The sequence below is a fragment of the Phalacrocorax aristotelis genome, chromosome 2 (genome assembly GCF_949628215.1).
Source record: "Phalacrocorax aristotelis chromosome 2, bGulAri2.1, whole genome shotgun sequence".
In the NCBI taxonomy this organism is placed as follows: Eukaryota; Metazoa; Chordata; class Aves; order Suliformes; family Phalacrocoracidae; genus Phalacrocorax; species Phalacrocorax aristotelis.
The window spans coordinates 54,500,390-54,521,995 of NC_134277.1; the positions used below are offsets into that span (position 1 = coordinate 54,500,390).

The 21,606-nt window shown below is 41.6% G+C and overlaps 2 protein-coding genes across 3 annotated transcripts in view; one reads left to right on the forward strand and one right to left on the reverse strand.

Annotated features, from left to right (window-relative positions):
- The first annotated feature begins 1,772 nt into the window (after window positions 1-1,772).
- On the forward strand, window positions 1,773-15,614 carry KBTBD2 (kelch repeat and BTB domain containing 2). Of its 2 annotated transcripts, none has more exons than XM_075083623.1 (4): window positions 1,773-2,032; window positions 8,999-9,524; window positions 12,295-12,460; window positions 12,904-15,614. In XM_075083623.1, the coding sequence occupies exons 2-4, from the start codon at window positions 9,355-9,357 to the stop codon at window positions 14,437-14,439; spliced, it is 1,872 nt and encodes a 623-aa protein (XP_074939724.1). In that variant the 5' UTR covers window positions 1,773-2,032; window positions 8,999-9,354; the 3' UTR covers window positions 14,440-15,614. The 2 variants fall into 2 exon arrangements, with proteins under 2 accessions (XP_074939724.1, XP_074939725.1); XM_075083624.1 differs by lacking the exon at window positions 1,773-2,032 and adding an exon at window positions 2,377-2,454.
- A 3,251-nt stretch (window positions 15,615-18,865) lies between these two features.
- Window positions 18,866-21,606, reverse strand: part of AVL9 (AVL9 cell migration associated) — a 42,172-nt gene continuing 39,431 nt past the window's right edge. Inside the window, exon 17 of the transcript XR_012659017.1 lies at window positions 18,866-19,191. The gene's annotated coding sequence lies outside the window, so the exon portion shown is untranslated. The remainder of the gene's footprint in view (window positions 19,192-21,606) is intronic.

Below are 21,606 nucleotides of genomic sequence, written 5' to 3' on the forward strand. Positions count from 1 at the left end.
TCTATTAATCAGGGTTTTTACTTTATAATATACTTCAGAACAATAACAGCTACTGTAATAAACCAGATATTTCAGTATCACCATACTTCCTATGCTTAAACTAAATAAGTAGCAAAAACCAAAAGCAAAACCCTTATGCATAAGTTCACATTCAAAGTCACACAAAATTCACAAAACAGAACTTCCTCCCACACTTATGTATTTCCTCAATTAACTGTTACACTAAGTTCAGTCCCTTCCAGCCTATGCAAAGAATGCAGTCCTGTCACACATAGCTTATAAGCAAGAATAAAAGAAACCAGAGAACACAGACAACCTAGTGACTACACAGGAAAAAAAGCCAGCAGCTCAACTTCTTATAAAACTTAAACACTTAAAGTTGCAGGAAAAAAATTTTGAACTCAATACCTGTTACAGACTAGCACACACTTCAGTCTAGAGTTTCAGAAAGCTTTCAGGAACACTGGAGCCCTCTTCAGTTTCCATCTAGAACAGCCTGTCCAGCTCTCGTAAGCACCAAAAAGCCTACAGTGTCCCCCTAAGTCTCCTCCCAGACCAAAGCACCCAAAATTACTTTGACCTTTGAGAGTAATGTAGGAGGAAACAAACAAAACACCCCCCAAACCACCCCTACAAAAAATAAGCTATTCCCACCCTATTAGAGCCCATCAAAACTAAAGTCCATACTGCTGCTTATATCCCAGCAAGAAACTACCCAGCATCTCAGCTCACCCTCTTTATGGCAGGCAGCTGCTGCTTGTCCACTCCCCCTTCCACCTGAGGCTTATTTAACAGTGATGTGGGGAGGGAGAATCAAAACAGGAAGATTGGAATAGTGGTGAAAGCCTTTATCTTGCAGACATTTAAGTTGTGTCCTTAAGTGAAACCAGTGTATCCCTTTTGTAATGTTGGAACTTCTACTAAGGAAGTTAGGGGTGTCAAAGGGAAGCATCACCCATCTTCTGCTTAAAACTACTGTTAAAGACACTTTTTGTAGGAAGAAAAAAAATAACCAGACAATACAAGGCAAAGTTTACATTTGATTTTAAATTTTGTCAGTTTCTCAGTACTGAGCAAAGGGGGCAATCTTCTTCCACCATAACACAGATGAGTGGACTGACCAATGTAATGTATATAATGTTCTTTCCATGTAACAAGAGAAGTGCTTATTCCAGTTAATTACATTAATATAATAACAGAAATTTATTAATGTCATTAGCACAACAGAAATTTATGCAATGTAAGGTTGTAATCTGACTCTGCCCTGGGTCTTTGCAGGAGACGGGGATTTGAGCTGCCACTTTGCAGCTTCACCTCTCTGAACGACAAGAGCACTCATATTGGGAGAGATGGCAAGAGAAGAAAGCACAATGAATGCGCTACGCAAGTCAGTGAGCAACTGGAGAAAAACAGAGAGCTGTAGATGCATGGAAACTATTTATATCTTTAGGCAGGGAAATTCCTGTAATTTTTTGATTTTTTTTTATTTTTCTTTCTGTAATGTTCAGATTAAATTTGCCCTTTGCACTGAGACACAAGTTATAAGACGCCTGGAAAGGGTGACTGATCTCGTTGCTCGCAGACTTCCCTTCGTCTTTTTTTAAGTTAAATTCCATGTCTTTCTCTCGGTGGAAGGACCCAAAGGGAAATAAAAAAAAAAAATTAAAAAAAACACTCCCTGGCTTTTAAAGTTGCCGGTCCCTAGTATTTTCTTTTTCCCTCCCCTCAGGGACGCGCTCCCGCCCCGCCCGCGCCACCGGGCATGCGCAGCAGAGGCGGGCAGGAGCGGCCGCGCGCGGGGCCTCGGAACGGCCGCCGAGCGGCGGTGAAGAGGAGGTGGAGGCCAGCGCGCCTGCGCGCCGAGTGGCCGCCGCCGCCGCCGCTGCCGCCGCCACCGCCTCCGCAGCCCGGGCGAGACCGGATCCTCCTCCTTCCTTCCTCTTTCTCCTCTTCCTCCCCCGCTTCCCCGGCCCCTCGCCCCTGGCCGCCCGCGCTTGGGTCGCTGAGGCAGAAGAGGAAGCGGCGGTCGGAGGTTTGTGCCGGGCGGGAGGAGGGGGATGGCGACGGTGGCGGCTCTCCCGCGCTCGCGTCCCGCCGCGCCGCGAGGCGGCGGCTGCCCTCCGTCCTCTGGCGCGGCCCTCGGGCCGTTTCCCGTCTCCTCGCTGGCGGGGCCGGAGCGGGGGGAGGCCGTCCCTTTCCCGAGAGGTGTCCGCCGTCCCTTTCCCGAGAGGTGTCCGCCGCCCGGGCGGCGGGCGGGGAGGCCCTCGGGGGGCCCTGCGGCAGCCGACCGCTTCCTCCCTTCCCCCCCTCTTCCCCCCGCCCCAGGCCTGGGTGCGGCTCCCGCCCGCCCCTTCCGCGACCTGCGGCCGCTCCCGCCCGGCGGCATCTCCGGCTCCGGGCCCGCCGGGCACCGGCGGAGACCCGTGGCGGAGGCAGCCCGGGGAAGGAGGCGAGGTGGCTGCTGGGGCAGGGCCGGCTCCTCGGGAGGAGGGGAGGAGGCGGAGGCGCGCCCGGCCGTGCCCCGGACCCCCGGAGCGCGGCGGTGCTCGGGCGGCGGGAGGGTGGCCCTTTCCTTGGGGCTGGTGGGGGCTTCTTGGGCAAGCAGGAAAGGAGTTAAAGCAACGGAGGGACGGGACGGCGCACCGTCTGGGTGTCAGGAAGAGGGGCAAAATACGTTCCCTCTCTAATACCGTGTTGCTGCGTCCCGCAAACAGACGGGGACAGTAAACTCAGGCCTGTACCGGGGTGGGCAGCAGGGCTTCCAGCGTTCAGTGCTTCTCTTCAGCTGAGCGGTTGGGATGGTTGTGACTCTTCAGTGTTTGTTTTTGTTTTTTCCTTTTAGAGATGTTTGAAGAGGCAGACACGATGAAGTCTTCTAGGAAAACAGCACTGTAGTGGCACTACCATTTCTTGTAATTGCCCACCTTTCCTTGATAAATCTAGTGGTGTGTGTGTATATTTAGTATTTGTATCTATGGTGACCAAGAGTGGCCTTCGGTGTTTACATGTGGATTTGAAGAGTCAAATTTCTTAGTGAATTTTCATAGCCTAAATATATGCCTAGTATAGCTTTGAAGTTAGTTGCCTGCATGCCAAAGACTTTTCCAGTATTTACTATTATTTCTGATATGAAGGGGATAGATACCTGCTGCTTTTGAAATAACTTTAATTATGGTTTAGAAATGGATTTGTGCTGTAGTTAGCATCTGTGTTTTTAGAGGTCTCCTTGCAGAGTCATAGCTTGGCTTTCTACGTTACATTATGATCACAGTGGACCCGGAAGCCTACGTGCTGTTGTGAGCTCACCTAGGGCTGTATCTACATGAATTTTGTTCAGATTATGTATTTAGGAGATCATTAAAATACACAATCAACTTAATTTTTCACAAGTGTGCCAGGAGAAATAGGTAATTCTTAATATACTCAGATGCGTAAATCACATAGTCTCATGGTCTGGGTGTAGGTGTCACTCCTAATTATTTTTGTGTGTGGAGTAAAAGGGACCTGTTATGCTTGGTGCTGTGTAGCTAGTATCTTGCAGGAGCAGACCAAAGCTGAAGAAAGGATGTTGCTGCTTACTTTTTTTAACTACATTTTGGATAGGTGGTTGTTGGTTTTGGTGTTTTAGTTTTGGGTGGGTTTTTTTTGTTGTTGCTTTTTTCTTTAGGCAGGATTTTTGTTTTGGTCATGTGATTACGAAACAGACCAGAATTGGTGCAAATCCTGAAATTGCCTTAATTTAGTGGCTGTTGTATTTTGAGAATAAATTCTATATGCATGAATAAGGTATCCCTTATAAGAGTCTTAACCTTTCAGGAACTAACTTATGGTTTGTTAAGCTACATTAATTATTAATCTAACTTCTGGATGTAGAAACGCTTGAATTAATAGTTGAACATCATCATATCTCATAGTGAATATTTATGGCAGTGATGTATACTAGTGAACTCAAATTTAAGTTGTTAAATAAAACACACTGGCTTCATTAGCATACTAGAGCTCAGAGGAAAAAAACCCTACTTTTCCGCACAGGCATGATCTGTGGCTGGACCTTACTGAAGACACCTATGGCCCGCTTTTTTTCAAAGGTTCATTTTCCAAAACAGGTCAAGTCTTTCCACAAAACAGAAACGCCCTTGGGGATGGAAACTACCTATGCTCAACGTAGAAGGCTAGTTGCCAAGTTAAGTTGTTGGTTTATCTTGTGCTAATTTTATTTCTGAGCAGGGACTTCCTTTAGTGTATGACTTCCTTTAGGAGCAGAAAAACAGGAAAGAAACTGGTAAGGAGGAGCACATTGTGACCAAGCACGTTGTTAGCATGGAGTGTGACACTTCTAGTCTCTAGGTTCTGCGGTGTTTCAGAAAGCTCAACTACCTCAAAGCTGTAACTAATAGTAATAGTTTCCAAGTGAATAGTGATTTTCAAGATGATAACACTGGAGGAATAAATCGGTCCTTTTATTTTTTTTTTGTGAAATTCCATGTTGTTGCCTTATTAGAATCTCCTTGATGTCCTCAGGTTTCTGGACTACAGTGGTATCAAAGACACCTTTGATGGCTTTCGAAGGGAGGAAAACTTACGAGTCTGGAACTGCTTCATCAATTACCTATTTCTTTTTTGCTGCCAAGGATGCAAATTTGATACATACTCAAGGATCTAGAGCTTCCAACTCCTTTTTCTTCTTTCTTTCCCATCTTTGAGATCTGTTGGCTAGGTGTATTGATTTACATAATTGATTTTGGTTGGGTTTAGTACTTGTATTCCCCCTTGCTATTAGTTAGTGTAATCATTTTGAAACATGTTGATTTGTAACTCAGCGTACCCTTAATAGTAACTAAGTATTAAAGTGCCTGAGCTTTGTACTTTCCTTGCTAGCTGAGAGGATTGCTCTCTCTCTCTACACACGTGAATGCTTGTGTAGTTTGGTTTATGGTTATTCAGTTCTTAATTCTGACATTTTATTATGTTAAAAATAGTGAATGACTCACTTCTTTAGACATGTTTTTACTTGTGATTTGTATGAAGCTGCCCTTGGATAGAAATAGGAATTTGATTAAAAGTGCACAAAAGTAGTACTTTAAAGCTTTTTTTTTTAATTAGTTGAAACTAATTAAATAAGTTGAATGTCCAGGGAAATAAGTTTTGGTTGTTGTTTTTTTTCTTCCAAACACAGGTTTATTGAAGTGTAAATTGTAGTTAGTGAAGTTAGAGTTCAAGAGATACTTAAGTGGCTGAAGATGCAGATAGAACCTGTGAGATTTCCATAGATCTTTAAGCATTTCCCAGAATTTTAGTGGAAGTCAGGCATCTAATCTGGCAGACTTCTTAATGGGATTTTCAGGAGAACTTATTTCTTTTCCTAGTATCAAAATATCTAAAAAAACCAAAAAATATTTGCATGTCTATATACCTGGTTTTCCCTTATTATTTTGAAAAAATAAAGCAAATTTTGTTTCGAATTAGTACAGTTAAAGAATATTATATCTACATACCTTTTGCTACTCATTAAATTGGACATAGTCAATATACTTATTCCATGTTATACATTGAAGTATAGAGTTAACATTTCCATGTGTGTAGTGCAGTGTGTATCTCTGTCAGTCTTTGTCTGACCTCAGAAGATAAACAGATTCAAGGAAGGCAATTAATAGCTTGTCCCGTAACTCATTAATGTTTGATGACTAATTTTTGGAATGGTCTCATTCAGATTTGAAGTACATGAACAAGTGTTAAAAGCCACCTCATTAAATTACTTAAGCTAAAAGGAATAATTACTTAAAATCAAACCCTCTTATCAACCTGTTATTTAATGTTGTTCCCCAGCTTGATAGGGAGTTACTTTGGATCACCCAGTAATAATTTGGTTTATTTTGCAATGCAGTACAGCTGTGGCCTTCCAGCAGCTACCTACCAGTCCTGTTTTAGATAGCTGACTTCCAAGAGGTCACCCAGAACAAAATGGTCATCCCAGCGACATCATTGAAGGGGAAAGTCTTACTCATAGAGCTTGTATTCAAAGAATATTTTTATTTTATCTGTTTCAATTCAGGTCATTGAGCTAAATTCAGCCTAGATACTTTCATTCATAAATCAGAAATGTTCACCGCTGCGTAGTTATGAGAACTACAGGAGTCTGCAGTGCATCCGTAGACATCTTTTCAAATTCATAGTTCTTCAGTTAGCTGAGATCTCCAAGCTGTATGCCAACCGAGCACAGCGCAGAGAGTGAGTTTGGTTGGGACTGGGGAGAACTGAGCCTCTTACAGTTCTCCTTGGGCTTTTGACAAGCTTGTTCTTATTTCAGTGCTTCAGTTTTTCAGCCTCTGGAGTGAGGAGAGTATTTCCTTTAAAACTGTCTTGTACTCTTCAGAGGGGTGTGAGAGAGGTAGGTAGTCTTGGGTGACTTTCCAGGCACAACACCACTTATCCTATGTTTTGAACAGATTAATTTCTCTTGGGCAAATGACAACATAAATGCTGGTAATTCGGGACCAGAAATTCAGAGATCCTTGATGTATCGTTTTCCAGAGGAGTATTCAGTATGGTTCCATTGCAAGTGAATGGGATGCGACTCCTGACTTTGTGACAAATACAAAATTTTGTTCTTTAGCAAATAGTTACCACTGCCAGCAAAACCCTGCATGGGTGTGGAAAATGGGAATTGTGTACGTAGCGTGTTCCTACCATGTGCCTCTCCCTGGAGCACAATGAGAATGAGATGGTTTCAGATCAGCTGTAAACCAAGGACTCCAGCTTTGTAAATTTACAGTTCAGAGGTGGTTCACATCACATAAATGTTCTGCAACAAGACTCCTGTCATCTCTTCAATCTTTTCTGCTACTGAGGGTCATAATCTAATGTTCCAGCTATTTATAGTAATTAATTTCACAGTTTCAACTCGTCTTCTGTTGGACAGGTCTGCTTTTTCAGTTATCGACTGTCAGCCGCGTGCTGCCAAAAATTACTTTAATCTCACTAGCAGGTGTATATCAATTTCTCCATGGCATCCTTGACTCGTTCTGTTACCTAATGACTAAACCAGTGCGTATTAGTTTTGCTCTTTTTTCCAGTTTCTGAAGATTTTCATTCTTTAAAATTACCTCAGAATAGGAGGTTATGATACCAATGACTTCTTTTGTTACAGCTTACTATTACTAATGCTCTGCCCAAACAGAGCTTAATCCACCAGCTTGTACTGTTCTTGAAACTTTACTCCTAAGCCAGGAAAAACAATGCTGTGGAGAGACCCGGGATACCAGTAGAGCCATGAGCTATTTATTTCTGTGGGCCTAGCATGCTGAGGAAGTCTGCGCGTCTCTGTAGCCATTTAAAGTTCAGTGCAAAATCTGTCAATGGATTAGGTTGCATGTCAAGCTGTTATCAGATAACCAGGATAGTGGTCAGTGATGCGGAGATAGGATGCATGCTAATTTGGTGAAAAGAAGCTGTGACTTGAAGCAGAAGGTCATTGCTTTAGATGAGCAGTATCTTTGTACGTCCTTGATATGCTTGTGGTTTAGTGACTTCAGCGGTTAGCTGCGCCTGAAACTTGAAGGTCTGAAGTCAAGACTTATGCTAATATGTTATTATAGCAGATAGCAGTCTCTCCTTCCTCCTCCCTAAATATTAACACCTTTTCTATTTTTCTTAATGAACTGGCTTCACCTGAACAAACAGTGAATATTGGGTTGGGCTATTTTGACTGTTTTCCAGTTAAACAACGAGTGGAAACAGAGTTTGAGATTCCGGTTTGTGTATATTTCTTCACTGAAAAAGATGAGTGACACTAAATTACTAGTAATTAAAGTGGCATTAATTAAGCATATCTATTTCAAGTGAGTGAATTTTAAAAGACAGCTTTTTGAATTGTATTACAGGCCGGGCTCTATTGAAATAGCAGGTCTTTGATATGCTTGGCAGGTATTTCCACAGCCTTCATCTACACTAAATTGTGTGTTTTTGTATGGAATTTAAAGTATGTAGTTTCACAAAAGCTGTTTCTGCATTCTCTGCTCATGATGAGCTATGATGATAGTGATGTCTTGGACATTATACAAATATGTCCCTGGTTATTCCTTGCTTTTGGAATGAGAAAGAACCGTGCAAGATTAAGTAAGTCTGGAAGCATGTGATAGATGTGGTACTCTGGTGTCCTTCATGATGGTGATTTTACTGCCACAACTCTCCTATCGTTAATTATGTTTCTGTGTTTGCATGGAAGATAAGATAAAACCTGAACCCATCTTTTTAAGAGGAGAAACGTCCAAACAAGAAAACAGACTGGTAGCCAGTGGTCATTGCTCTGTAACAGCTCCAGGTGTTTTGACCCTTGCTATTCCAGCATCCCTTTGCTTCTGTTATCTCCTTATCTATCTTCTCTCCTGTCTGCTGCAGTCATGCTTCCCTGGCTGTATGGACATGACTCAGAAGGAAAAAAATGGAATGTGAAAAATTAATAGGTGAAGCCCTTCTGCACAGAAAGATAAATCAAATATAGGAATATAGGTTGCTAGGGTTTTTTAAATCCTTAACTCCAGTTCTGCTTGTTCTCTAGTAGAATGCCAAAGGTGAAATAAATGGGTCAATGATGATGTTGAGACTTTAGATGGCAAATGATGGAATATTGAAGAAACTGCATTTATATTTTTACTGGCCTGGTATTGATAAGCTTTAAGTAGACAAAAACACAAAAACAGAAGAAGTAGCTGTTTAATATGGAAGTGAAAAAAAAATGTGGTTATCTTATCAATGGTTGAAGGAAATGCACAAGCATACTCAGTGGGAAAACTGGGTAGTTCCTGGAAGAGGAATAAAGTCTTACTGAACCTCATTTTAACTCTCTGACCTTAGAAGCTGTGTTGCTAAATCATTTTAATTCATGAGTCTAGTACTAATTTAGAAGTAAGTTTGTTAGACAATTACTTTTAGGGGGCAACTATGAAGGTTTTTTGAGAAAGTGCTAATGAGTAGTTTAATTTTTCTTTCCTGCTTCCAGTCACTCAAGCCACTGATCACGAGATGTTACCACGAAACCTACCTCAGTCTTCGCTTTTTCTTCTTCATTTGATGCATCATAGATCTCAACAGGAGCTCTGCAGACACTCTTGAAAGTCTCTGAACAGACCGTGACATCAAGTCAGAGCATGATGACCTAACAGTAGGTCAAAGACTGAAACATTGATTCAGCAGTCCAAGATAACACTGCCTTTTTTTTATCAGTATCACTTCTGAAGGCCACAGACCTCCTGCCATTTCTTCCCTGGTTACTTCAGAAACATTCACCTGACCTTTCTCTGGCGAAAAGATCTTGACTTTTCTCTCTGGTCCTGGAAATATTAATGGAATACAGTCATGTCTACCCAGGACGAGAGGCAGATAAATACAGAGTATGCTGTATCCCTGCTGGAGCAGTTAAAATTCTTCTATGAACAGCAGCTGCTAACTGACATAGTGTTGATTGTTGAGGGCACTGAATTTCCCTGCCATAAGATGGTTCTTGCAACGTGCAGCTCATATTTCAGGTAAGTATTCAAAACAGGATCTGTTAATTCTGGAAAATCTATGATACCTGGTTTTGAGTGTAATGTTACTTAATTGATTAACGATTAATGTGTTGCAGGGAGTTTTAAAGATCAGTGAAGTAAGTAAAAAAAAAACCTAAATATCGTTACTTGCCAACATCAAAAGAGTAGAACAAATTTTCCAGCTTCTTTGATTTCTTCTGGATAGGTACTGTAGTTTTTACAATAAATTGGGGGGATCACACTTGCAATGGTTTGTTTTCTTTAGGGAGTTAATAAGAGTCTGAATAATTAATAGATTTCTTCCTCACACTTAATCCTTAAATATTTAATCTTGTTTTATTTCCCAAGGTAGGGTAACAAGGGATTATTGAGACTTGGCTATGTGAGTTCCATTGTCGTGTGTATTAGCTGGAGTTCCTCAGCAGAAGCCTCTGCTAAAAGTAGGGATTGCTGTGCAAGTTCACAGCTTTGTTTTCTGCATCATTTGGTTTTCTCTGCTCAGCAAAGAAGCCAGAAACCGTTCTCTTGCCTGAGAGTCTTGCTGCAATACCACAGGGGTGTTTTTATGGGGATGGGGGAAAGTTTGGGGTTTTTTTCCCCTCACTGAGATGCTGGTATAATTTTTAATTCAGTAGCTCCTGCTCCCCAGGTGTCCTGTTTTTTGTCTTTTGAAGTTTTTATTAGTAAGATATGTTGAGCACTACTTTTTGCAGATACCTTCCTAGTACAATGATCTTCTGCAGTGATGAATAATTTTTTATTGGCAACACAGTATAATTAATCTGCCCATCTGGAAGGGATTTTGAAGACTGAAACCAGTCTTGGTGACATCCATGCATGTTTCACCTTCCTGGTGCATTGAGGAGGGGTTACAACTTTTCTGTCCTGTTTAATAAAAGGAAGGTTTGCAAATTCTGTTCTCTTGTTGAGATGGGCTCTCTGTACAGAATACTTCTAACATGTTTTTTGTGTTTTGTCTGCTTTCTTGTATAGACTATAGAGAATACCTTCTAATGCAGGAACTGTTCGAGGGTTAATTTATTAGTTTCACACAAGTTTTTGTTGCTGCTGGGTTTTGTGTGAATTTTATCTCGGATGAGTCTGGTACAATTTTTAGCAATAAGTATTGTGTGATCGCTAGATAATGATTATTGCTGTTGGCCTTCTGCAGATGACATAGTTCCAACCGTCTATAAAATAACAGCCACTGGAAATGTGGCCAGATTTAATGTGGGTGGCTAATCATAAGGTTGGAAAGCTGTCAAAAGTCCACACAGTGTGCTGCATTAGAAAACGCAGTCAGATCTCTTACTCATATGTGTTTGTTTATTATTTATGGAATGAGGCTTTGGCACTGGTTAAAAGAAGTATCAAGCTTGTGGTTTTGTCATGTTCTGTTTTTCTTCTCTGCTTTGGTTTACAAAAAGATGCTTGGCTTCCTAAATTTAGCTTTATTATGAAAAATTGATAGCCCTGAAGGAGGCTGTGGAGAGAGGGGGAAGAACAGAAAAGCATCTCTTAGCGTGACCCAGCTGTTGTGTATGACTGCAGCCAGCTTACCTTCCATCTTTGTGCTTGAATGCTGCGCTGCGGCAGCCCAGCTCCAGTGCAGGCCGCTCAGCAGCGTGTAAGCATGCGCTAGAGCCAGATTCTCGAACAGCTACCTCGCCCTTTCTGTGAAGAGGAGTCTGCTGGCACTCATACTGCCTTGCTTACCTCTAGAAGCTGTGTGGCAAGCTGACACTCACTTGGCCAGTCAGTGATCCCTCCTAAAATGCAAGTTGCCCTGAGTTAAGGAGCTTAGAAGAAGACAGAGGGATGGGGCTGGGGCAGGAAGGAATGGTGGCAGGGCACTGTCTTTGTACCAGGTGCTTGTTGGAATGGCTTTGCTTAGGGAGTTGTATCTCCATGTCCCCTTTGCCTCACCCACTTAAGGCAGGACTGCAGGCTGCACCCACTGCCCCTTTGACCCGGTCTCATATCTGGCTTCCTAAAAAGTCCCAAATAAGTACAAAGAGTGTTGAGCTGAATTTTCAGTACAACTGTCAATACCAAACCTGAATTAGTAGAAGGCTTTTTAAAATCTGTGTTCCCCATTAAATTGCCTTTCTACTTTTTCAGGAAGATGTAATGGAAATACTTAGGCTTTTTTTTTTTCCCTTCAGACTAAGCCTGATAGATTTTTTTGTTTGTTTGTTTGTTTGCTTGCTTTTGTCTACAAACTTGACATTTACTGCATATTGTTATTATGAATGGTATATAAGAAATACTTCATGAAGTGTTTGTGCTTGCTCCTTTTTCTGAGCTAACCTCCTCCCAGAGGAGCGTTCTTTTTGGTATGACTTAGCCCAGTCCATTGCAGAAATCTGCTGCTTTTGTTTTAGAATCTAAAATTTATCTGTGTATGTTTCAACAGTATTTTCTGGAGGATGTTTCTTCCCTCTTTATCACTGGACATAGGAAAAGGTTTTAAATATTATCATTAAAACTTTAAGATCATTAGAGTTATCTGCTGATTAATACAAAAGAGTTTGCATAAATAGAAAGCATTTCTAGAGAAGGCACTGATGGTACTTTTTGAATGTTCTGTACAAGCGCGTTATCTTAAATACTAGCTGGTAGCCTAAGGTCGATGCTAAACACCCGTAAGCAGGCAACCGAAGAGTGTGTTCACCTTTTGGGTGTAATCGCTGAAGGCTTACAGGTGATAAGTGACTTTAAGATTCCTGTACTTACTGTTGGTCTTAATATGTATGTTTCTCTTCAGAGCCATGTTCATGAGTGGGCTAAGTGAAAGCAAACAAACACACGTACACCTGAGGAACGTGGATGCGGCCACTTTACAAATCATCATCACTTATGCATACACGGGTAACTTGGCAATAAGTGACAGCACGGTAGAACAGCTTTATGAAACTGCCTGCTTCTTACAGGTAGGAATGTTTTATTTTGAGTATGAAATAACTGCTGCTGATCCCTGAACCTTTTTTTTTCTTTATCCTATTAAATAGTCTCTTCTGCGTAGTGATTTCAAAATACTCTTGTTCAGTTTGCTCAGCGCAGGCAGCAGTTGCTTGCCAGGTATTGTTTCATGTACCCATCCCTCCTTGCTTTATGGACCCTGTGGAGGGTAGAAGTAAAACAATGCAGTTCTAATATTTAGATAATTAGCTTCTCAAGCGGACATAATCACATGAGGTACTTCATCTGTATGAATCAGCTGAGTAAGTCACTGCTGTATTTTTGTACATATGTAGTATTCCAGGCCTAAGCTCTGGTGTTGGAACCTAAAAGCAGGTACTTCTACCTGCTGCTGGTACATGAAGGACTAGACTGTAAGCAGTAATTCTTGGTGTGTTTCTTCTTTGCCTTACAGGTAGACGATGTGTTACAACGGTGTAGAGAATACTTAATCAAAAAAATTAATGCAGAGAATTGCGTGCGTCTCTTAAGTTTTGCTGATCTCTTCAGCTGTGAAGAGTTAAAACAGAGTGCGAAAAGAATGGTAGAGCACAAGTTCACAGCTGTGTACCACCAGGAGGCTTTCATGCAACTGTCACATGATTTACTGATAGATATTTTAAGCAGTGACAATTTGAATGTGGAAAAGGAGGAGACAGTTCGCGAAGCTGCTATGCTATGGCTGGAGTACAACACCGAATCACGATCACAGTATTTGTCCTCTGTTCTTAGCCAAATCCGAATCGATGCACTTTCAGAAGTAACGCAGAGAGCCTGGTTTCAAGGTTTACCGCCCAATGATAAGTCAGTGGTGGTACAAGGGCTGTACAAATCCATGCCCAAGTTTTTCAAGCCCAGACTTGGTATGACAAAAGAGGAGATGATGATATTCATTGAAGCTGCTGCTGAAAACCCTGGTAGTCTTTATTCTTCTGTCTGTTATAGCCCCCAGGCGGAGAAAGTTTACAAACTCTGCAACCCTCCTGCTGACTTGCATAAGGTTGGGACGCTTGTAACTCCTGACAATGACATCTACATAGCAGGCGGGCAAGTCCCTCTGAAAAACACGAAAACCAATCACAGTAAAAGCAGCAAATTCCAGGCTGCCTTCAGAACTGTGAACTGCTTTTACTGGTTTGATGCACAGCAAAACACTTGGTTTCCAAAGACACCGATGCTCTTTGTTCGTATAAAGCCATCCCTGGTCTGCTGTGAAGGATACATCTATGCAATCGGAGGAGACAGCGTTGGTGGAGAACTCAACAGGAGAACGGTGGAGAGGTACGATACCGAGAAGGATGAGTGGACCATGGTAAGCCCGTTGCCTTGCGCCTGGCAATGGAGCACGGCAGTAGCAGTTCACAACTGCATTTACGTAATGTCACACAACTTGATGTACTGTTATTTTCCCAGGTCAGATGCTTGGGTAGAAATGGCTATGCGACAGACAAGTAGGTGTTTTGCTTCAGCTGCTGCTTTTGGCGATAAAATATTCTATATTGGAGGCCTGCATATTGCCAGCAATTCTGGTGTGAGACTCCCAAGCAGCACTGTCGATGGGTCTTCCGTAACTGTGGAAATCTACGATGTGAATAAAAATGAATGGAGAATGGCAGCCAACATCCCTGCCAAGCGGTACTCCGACCCATGCGTTAGAGCCGTCGTCATCTCTAATTCTCTGTGTGTCTTTATACGAGAGACCCACATGAACGAGCGAGCAAAGTATGCCACCTATCAGTACGACCTGGAACTCGATCGCTGGTTCCTGCGACAGCACATATCAGAACGTGTGCTCTGGGACTTGGGGAAAGACTTCCGGTGCACTGTAGGAAAGCTGTATCCATCTTGCCTTGAAGAGTCCCTATGGAAACCTCCAACGTATCTCTTCTCACCCGATGGAGCTGATGAGTTTGAGCTGGACGGGGAGATGGTTACTTTACCACCTGTATAGCTCCCAGATTAGACTGCACAGCTGATCCTGTGCTCAGTTATCTTGAAATAAATTGTTTGTGAAAGAAGAGGTCCGGGAACAGAGATGTCAAACCTGTCTTTCACGAGTTGTATTTTTATGCCCTACCTAACACTTGTCGCCATTCAGTATGAATCAGTGAAATGAGCAGATATGCTTCCATAATCTGAAATACTATTATCTGATAATTGAGAAATATATATATGTATATCATGAGCTTAAGCATCTGACTTGTCTAAAGAATTAATTTCTAGTTCTATGAAGTCTTGGTTCAGGAAAAAAGTAGTTACTGTTTCTAGGATGATGTCACAACTCTTTCGAAAGTATCTTCCAGTTATCTTTGAACTACTTCTGGATATTCTACTTAAGTGCTAGTTCTATAATTGTCAGCGTGGCCTAATTAAAGGACTGTGCCGCACTTACTTATGTAATACTAATATCCGCGTTGGTATAGCAATGCCGTGAAAAGAAAAAGAAACAAATCCCATGGATCTACCTGTGGTAGGAAGGGTAGATCTTCCAGTGTATGGTAACACGCAGGGCAAAATGACTGCAGGTTCAGTCAAGCTGTATTATTAGGTGCATGTATTCTATTTTCACTAACTTATACCTGTCTATTTAGAATACAGGTCTTCCAAGCAGCTGGTAGTTTACCAGGTGTGGACTTAAGTTGCTGGGCTTGCAATAGGAATTGTCAGCCCTCATAGTGCGGGTCTATGTGGAGCTTTAATCAGTAAATGTCTCCACGTTCTGTATTACAGTAACATTGGCTCATGTATATTACTTCCTGCTGCTGATGTATTTTTCCATTGTAAAACAAAGTTTTAGTGTGGATTAACCAGGTCTTTATTTTCTGTTAATTTAATAACAAGCATTACTGTAGTGTGACTGTGTATAGATATCCCTTAGCTATCAGGTTTTTTACTTTGGGGGGGGGGAGCAAACCGTTCAGGAACATCCTGTGCTCTGCGTGCAGGAGAGCAGGTGACTAGTGCTGCTCTGGCATTAATCCCAGGAACCACTAGCAGTAGCGGGGCGCCGCCAACCTAACATGAACACAGGTGCTTCATGACAAACCTTACTAGCATGTTCAGCTGCATCATGTTCTGGCACTGTATTTTGAATGACATTAATTTATTAAAAAAGACTGAATCCAAGACTGAGTTTGACCGTGCTTTCTGGTTCAAGCAGGCACAGCTCCAACACCCGCCCACTGCATGCACGCTTCTAGCGAGTAGTTGGTTGAAGGCAACTGGCAATAGTTGAGCTGTGCAAATCTTGGAGACGTGCACGTGAGCTGACTGTGCCTGCTGGTCAGTGAAAGCTGGAAATGAGGTGGTGAGGGCCAACTGAGGATCACCTAGAGCTCCAATCCCTTGCTATGATTTTTGTAACTCAGCATTTCTCCCATCACGGGACAAATTCTGCTCTACTGCCAGTGAAGAACAAGAGGCATTAAGGAGGTCATGAGGAATGTTTTCCATAAACTCAGAAGATGGGAGACCTATTTTTAGTCTTTAATATCAATCAAGAATAACTTTATTTACTCCCTTGTCCAGACGGTCCCTGACTTTTCCTTAACGCTGTTTCTTACTCCGGTAAATACAGTTACAGCTTTCAACAAAGATGACACCAGTGTATTTGCATGGCTGAGGCTCCAGTGGATTTACAAAGTTTTGTCTTCTACAGTTATTAAAGGTTTTCACTGGAAAAGGGATTTTTGGATAAACCTGCCTCCTATAAAACTCTTCCTAATGCTCTGGCATTTTGTACTGTCTAAGGGTTTATGGGACCCAGAATAACATGTTTGCATTTACCATTACCTTAACTCTTTTTTTATTTCTTAAAACACCTGACTTGCTTAGGTAAGAGGGGAGAAGTGATGCAGGGCATCCTGTTGCTGGGTCTGTTATATTGCTTTCATGTAGTCAGGGACATGCAGTTCCAAGCCTGTTCACGGGAGTATACACTAAAAGAAAAACACTGGCAAAAATGAGTGGCATCGTGGTAGCTCCAGCCAGAATGGTCTGCCCAGCTCTGTGGGTCCTTCTCACCATAGCCTGCGCTATCTGGCTGTGTCTGCCTTTAGGACAAGCCTAGGTTCTTCAAGCATAGAGGATCTACAGCTAGTGAAGGAGCACACTGAGTTTGTTCTGTTACTAAGAACTTTCAGCTGGAGTTTAAAATCTTTGGTAAGAAACTGTACATAAGGAAAGGAGAGGGGAAAAAAAAAGGTAAATTTGAATAGGACAAGGGATGACTAAATCACAGTGGCTGTAAGTAACAGTTGCCTCACAGAACAATGAAGAACTGGCCTTCATTTTATCCGTTTAGGGACATCTTTTAAAACACAGTCTACATGACTTCCTGCTAACCTGCATTTTTAATATACTACTTTTATATTTCTAGATACTATATTTTTTTATTTATTTGATATAGTCTAAGATGATGTAGTACCTTACACAAAATCAATTTACTATTAATAATAGAGTACTTAAAGACAAGACCAGTCAAGTGTTGAACAGTTCTCTAGTGCCTCTGTTAAAACGTACTTGCTACTAGTTCACTTACACAACTAGTTGCTCCACTCAGTGTTCAACCCCGCAGGAGAACACAGCTGGCAAATGCTATTCTCAAGTCTAAATTCCTTCCTTGCATAATTGGAGAAGGAAACCATGCCGGCAAAGCGCTGTCATGTGCCTGGAAATGGTCACTAGTGGTGGAATTAGCGAAAGACGGAATTCTGTGGGAACAAAGACAACAGCGTTCATTTCATAAATAGAGTAAATATGATTAAAGCCTTCAGAGACTTCTAAGCTGGTATCTTATGACAAAGCTTCAGCCTAACACCAGCCCATTCAACGTGGACTTGGCTTTGAAGTACCTTTAGGTATGAGTTCCAATGAATCAACTTTGTCCTCAAGCTTTGCTACATTTGCAGAAGTTTGCTTCTTTTCTGGTAGAACTACTTTAGGTTAGTCCTACATAGTTTCAGCCCCCCATACTGGAAGTAATAAAAAGAAGCGCTCTGGCCTCTGCTAATTTTGAATGCATCTGCTCATTTTTTACAGTTGTCTAAATCCATACCTAATTGGAAGTTTAATTTTTGTTCCAAGGGGACCACTCAGATCTAGGGCAGTGAATTGTGTCAAGCTTTACAGAGAGCAGGATCAGATGGACAGGTAATTTGGGGGGAAAATAATTTTATAACATTCTGAAGTTTTTAATTTGTTTTAAGGTTCAAAGCACTGCTTTTGACCATGTTTCTCATTTTACTTCTCAGTACCTCTGTTACAACGCACTAGCACCTGCCTTAGTGCAGGACAGCCAAGGAACACTGGTGAGCAAACCTGCAGAGCACTGACCTTATTAGCAAGCCAGTGGCTTCCCTCCCATTTCCCATTTACAGCTACCTTCACATTGTTTTCTCTTTTTGAATCTGGATTCCTACATGAAAGGAGCTCTGATCTAGGCAGGCTCTGAAGTAGGCTTGCCCTTAAAGTCAGTTTCTTTCCACTTCATGCTCAACACTAGCCAGACGAAGTTCTGTTTAGTTCCACTCCAGAATTATTTAAAGCATCCCCCTCCTACAACATTTATCATGAGTACAATCCAGCAAGGCAGAGTTCTTACTCAAAGAGCGTACCCCCTGGAGGAGGAGTACTAGCAGACTGAATAAAACACAGGCATCACTCACGGTGCTGGGAGGCAGGCTATATGGAAGCTGTGCATCTTCATGCACCTCCTGAGTTCTGGTATGGAAGAGGCCAGTAACCAGTCTGAACTGGCCGGTGAGAGCTAGAGCCAGGTCAGCGCCGACTTACAGAAACTGTGACGTGGAAGAAAGGACTAACAGAGAACATGGGAGAGGCACGAGGGTGGAACAGAGTAATAAGAGTATCTCTGTGTGAGCTTTTCTCCACTCCTGCTCTAAAAATACAGAGCTCTTCTGGGGCCTGGCCTAACTGGTGACACTTGGTACCTTCATTTTAGCAAAGAAAGGGATTACATTGTACATACACCAAGACCAAAGTGCTGAAATGTGACTGGTCACCTGAAGCATTACATGACTTCATCTCTTAAAATAGCAAACCGTACTGAATACATACTAATGCAGTGGAGTGTGTGTATGACCAGAGCCAGTAAACAGGACAATAAAAAGCACTAGAAAGGTAGTGATGTAGTGCAAACCTTAAAGTCTGTTCAGATTATGTGCTAAACATCAAGCTAAGTCTTGATGCTGAGATTTTATTTAGAATGTGCAAGGGGTAGGGCTAACTAGTTTAACTCTGAGAATGTGTTTTTATTGAAGAGGGAAAAAAAAAACATCTAAGAACTGAGTTCCACACTTCAGAAGTGGACATACTCCTCAGCCAGCTCTTTGGCACAGCATTGCAGACGTCAGAATACATACGCACCCCATTTATTAAGAGCAGCAAAGGTCAGTAAACACAGGTTGCATTAGGCAATATATTAGGCTCAGCGTTAGTTTTTTGCCACTTTCTGGTATGCCTGAACTTTTAAATTCTCCACTGTGTTTCTCTCTCTGAAATCAGAGATGAGAGACCAAAGGAGTTTGCTTTGTCAGAATTCACTGTCTGTTTCATATAGCATGCGAGTGACATTATTCCCAATATTGTTTTTTAAGACAAAATACCTCTACATCTGCCTTCTCTTTAGATAACTGTCCTTCCTTCAGTCTAAACGTTCTTACAGTGCTGCTGTCCTGGTGATCTAGATTAAGACAAGAAAAGAAGATGATGTAGGTGGTCTCTGCTACTATTGAGGCAAAGAACAGTTATGCTTTCCTCAATATTAGTCAGTAAATTCAGGCAGGTAACAAAAAAATATCTTGTTTTCTATCATTTGATTTTGTAATAGTATTACAACAGGAGCGATGTATGATTGCACAATTTTGAACCTGTACAGAAGGACTCAGCAGGCTCCATCACAACTGAGATTAAGCCAGCTGTGTACAGATATTGTGCACATAAGACATCAACTTATGGGGAATACAGTAATCTGAGTCAGGTTCACTGTTTAACCATTTCACTAACACAAGTGATCCATCTCGGTATTTTTTTTAAATTAATCCAAACACTACTTCTAGGATTTGATAAAGAATGGGGTCAAGACCAGAAACATCACAGAACTAAAGCTCCGTGCCTGCTTTTTAAAGTCCATCTCTCCTCTACCATAGTATTAAAAGACTCAAAACACCACGAAGCGATTTGTCATACACCTTTAATGATAGCACAATACTGTAGTGGTTCTGCCTTTAATGAACACTCTCCAAGTTGCCCTTTTTAATGAAAACTAAATACATGCAAGGAAGTAAAATTACACTGCATAAACAACATGATGTAAATTAATCTTTCAGTGTGTTTGGACGACTACTTGCATACGGTCAGAAAAACTTCAACAGTTATTAGGGAATTGCAACCGTTTTCTAGCCACAAGCTGTGAGAAATTCACAACTGAACGTTATTCAGGGCAGTTGCGTCTCCTCCTACTGGAAACAGTAATTTACCAAATCATTCTCAGCTAGGTACAGTGACTAGGAGTGTAAAAGTTTTAAAGTCAAACTTTAGTGAGTAGCTCTCTTTGGCAGACAGCTGGATATGCAGCAATCAATATACTCAGCATCCTGATTCTGACTAGATGCCACAATCCACACGAACTATGCACTCTTTTGAAGCTAAATCTAGATCAAAATTTTACAGTTGTACCTGAAGTTCTTACTGATGTAAGAGAGGTCTGTGACCTACTGAAGACTTTATTCCCTATTGTGTACTGCTCATTGTAAATTGATTAAGAAGTCACACTAGAGGATCCTCTTGGCCTCAATTTGCAAAAGCAAAATCCACCATCAGCTTAAATGGAAGACGAACTTCAAGAAGCCTGCCAGTGACAGACAAGCAGCTACCAATACCAAAACCAGATGCCTGCAAGTGTCTTCTGCTGGATTAATTTCTTAAAATAATACAGCTTTTTGAGCAGAGCTTTAAACAGGCTGGATGTATTTATTTTTCAAGCAGCACAAGAAAAATCAAATACATGACTTGTATGTTCAATCATCAAGCAACAGTTTCCATGTTTAAAAACTGCATTCACACCTTCACTTTTACAATTAAATACTGCCACATTAGTTTCTCTGCTTAGTAATAATTTATATGGAAATCAGAAGCTTGTTTAGGCAAAATACTAAATTTAATTACAAAGGTGCTTAAAACAGATGTACGAGGTCAAACAAGTGCAATGTACTAATCTAACAAATTATAATTACAAGGTGATACTTGAGGAAGCCGGTGTCAGATGTGCATGGGAATTAAGGCTATGACACGAAAGTGTTCAAAATGCTGAACATTTTAGTCAAATGAAATATTAGGTCAACAATACTTAGTCTTGTGGGGGTTTGGGGACTTATCTACGCTCAACAGGCAGTTCCTCAAATGCTGGCGCATACAAAAAGCACAGGTTGAGGCCAGAAAGCTGGGAGGCACGCTGTTGTGTTACATGTACGTCAGCTCACACTGCACATTGACAGCCAGGAATACCTTTGCAACATACATTACGACAGAGCTGTACCAACAGCTTCACAGCCAGCTCATCAGGGGCACTATCACCTATTTGTTTAGGACTTGGTGTTTCTTGCAGTGCATAAATGGATGTCAGTCTCTGACATGGAAGTCAACTGCCTCAATCTTTCTCAATAAGTAATAATGACTGCACTGGAAATTTTAAAACAGAGGGGAGGAAAATAACTTGCATTTGCATGGGATTTAACCAAAGAGGTTACAACCATTACATTAAGAGGACTGCATGAGCTTCAGTGAACCTCAGTTCATCTGAGAAAGGCTGCATGCCTTCCTACTGCCCAAAAGTAAGCTTAAACAAATGGCAAAGAGCAAACATACATATCAACGAAGACCACATATTACGAAGATCACTTCATCTTTAACCACTGCATTGAGTCTTAATCACTGTATGAGTTTAAATTGCAGTCCAACCTGCTAGCTGGATGCCAGCTTTTAAAAAGACTGAAAATTAATACAAGTTTCTTATTCTATCATTTCTAAAGAAAGGAGGATACTCTTGATCAGGTTGTATGTTTGGCTCCACCGCAGCTGGGACAGTGGGAAGACGACT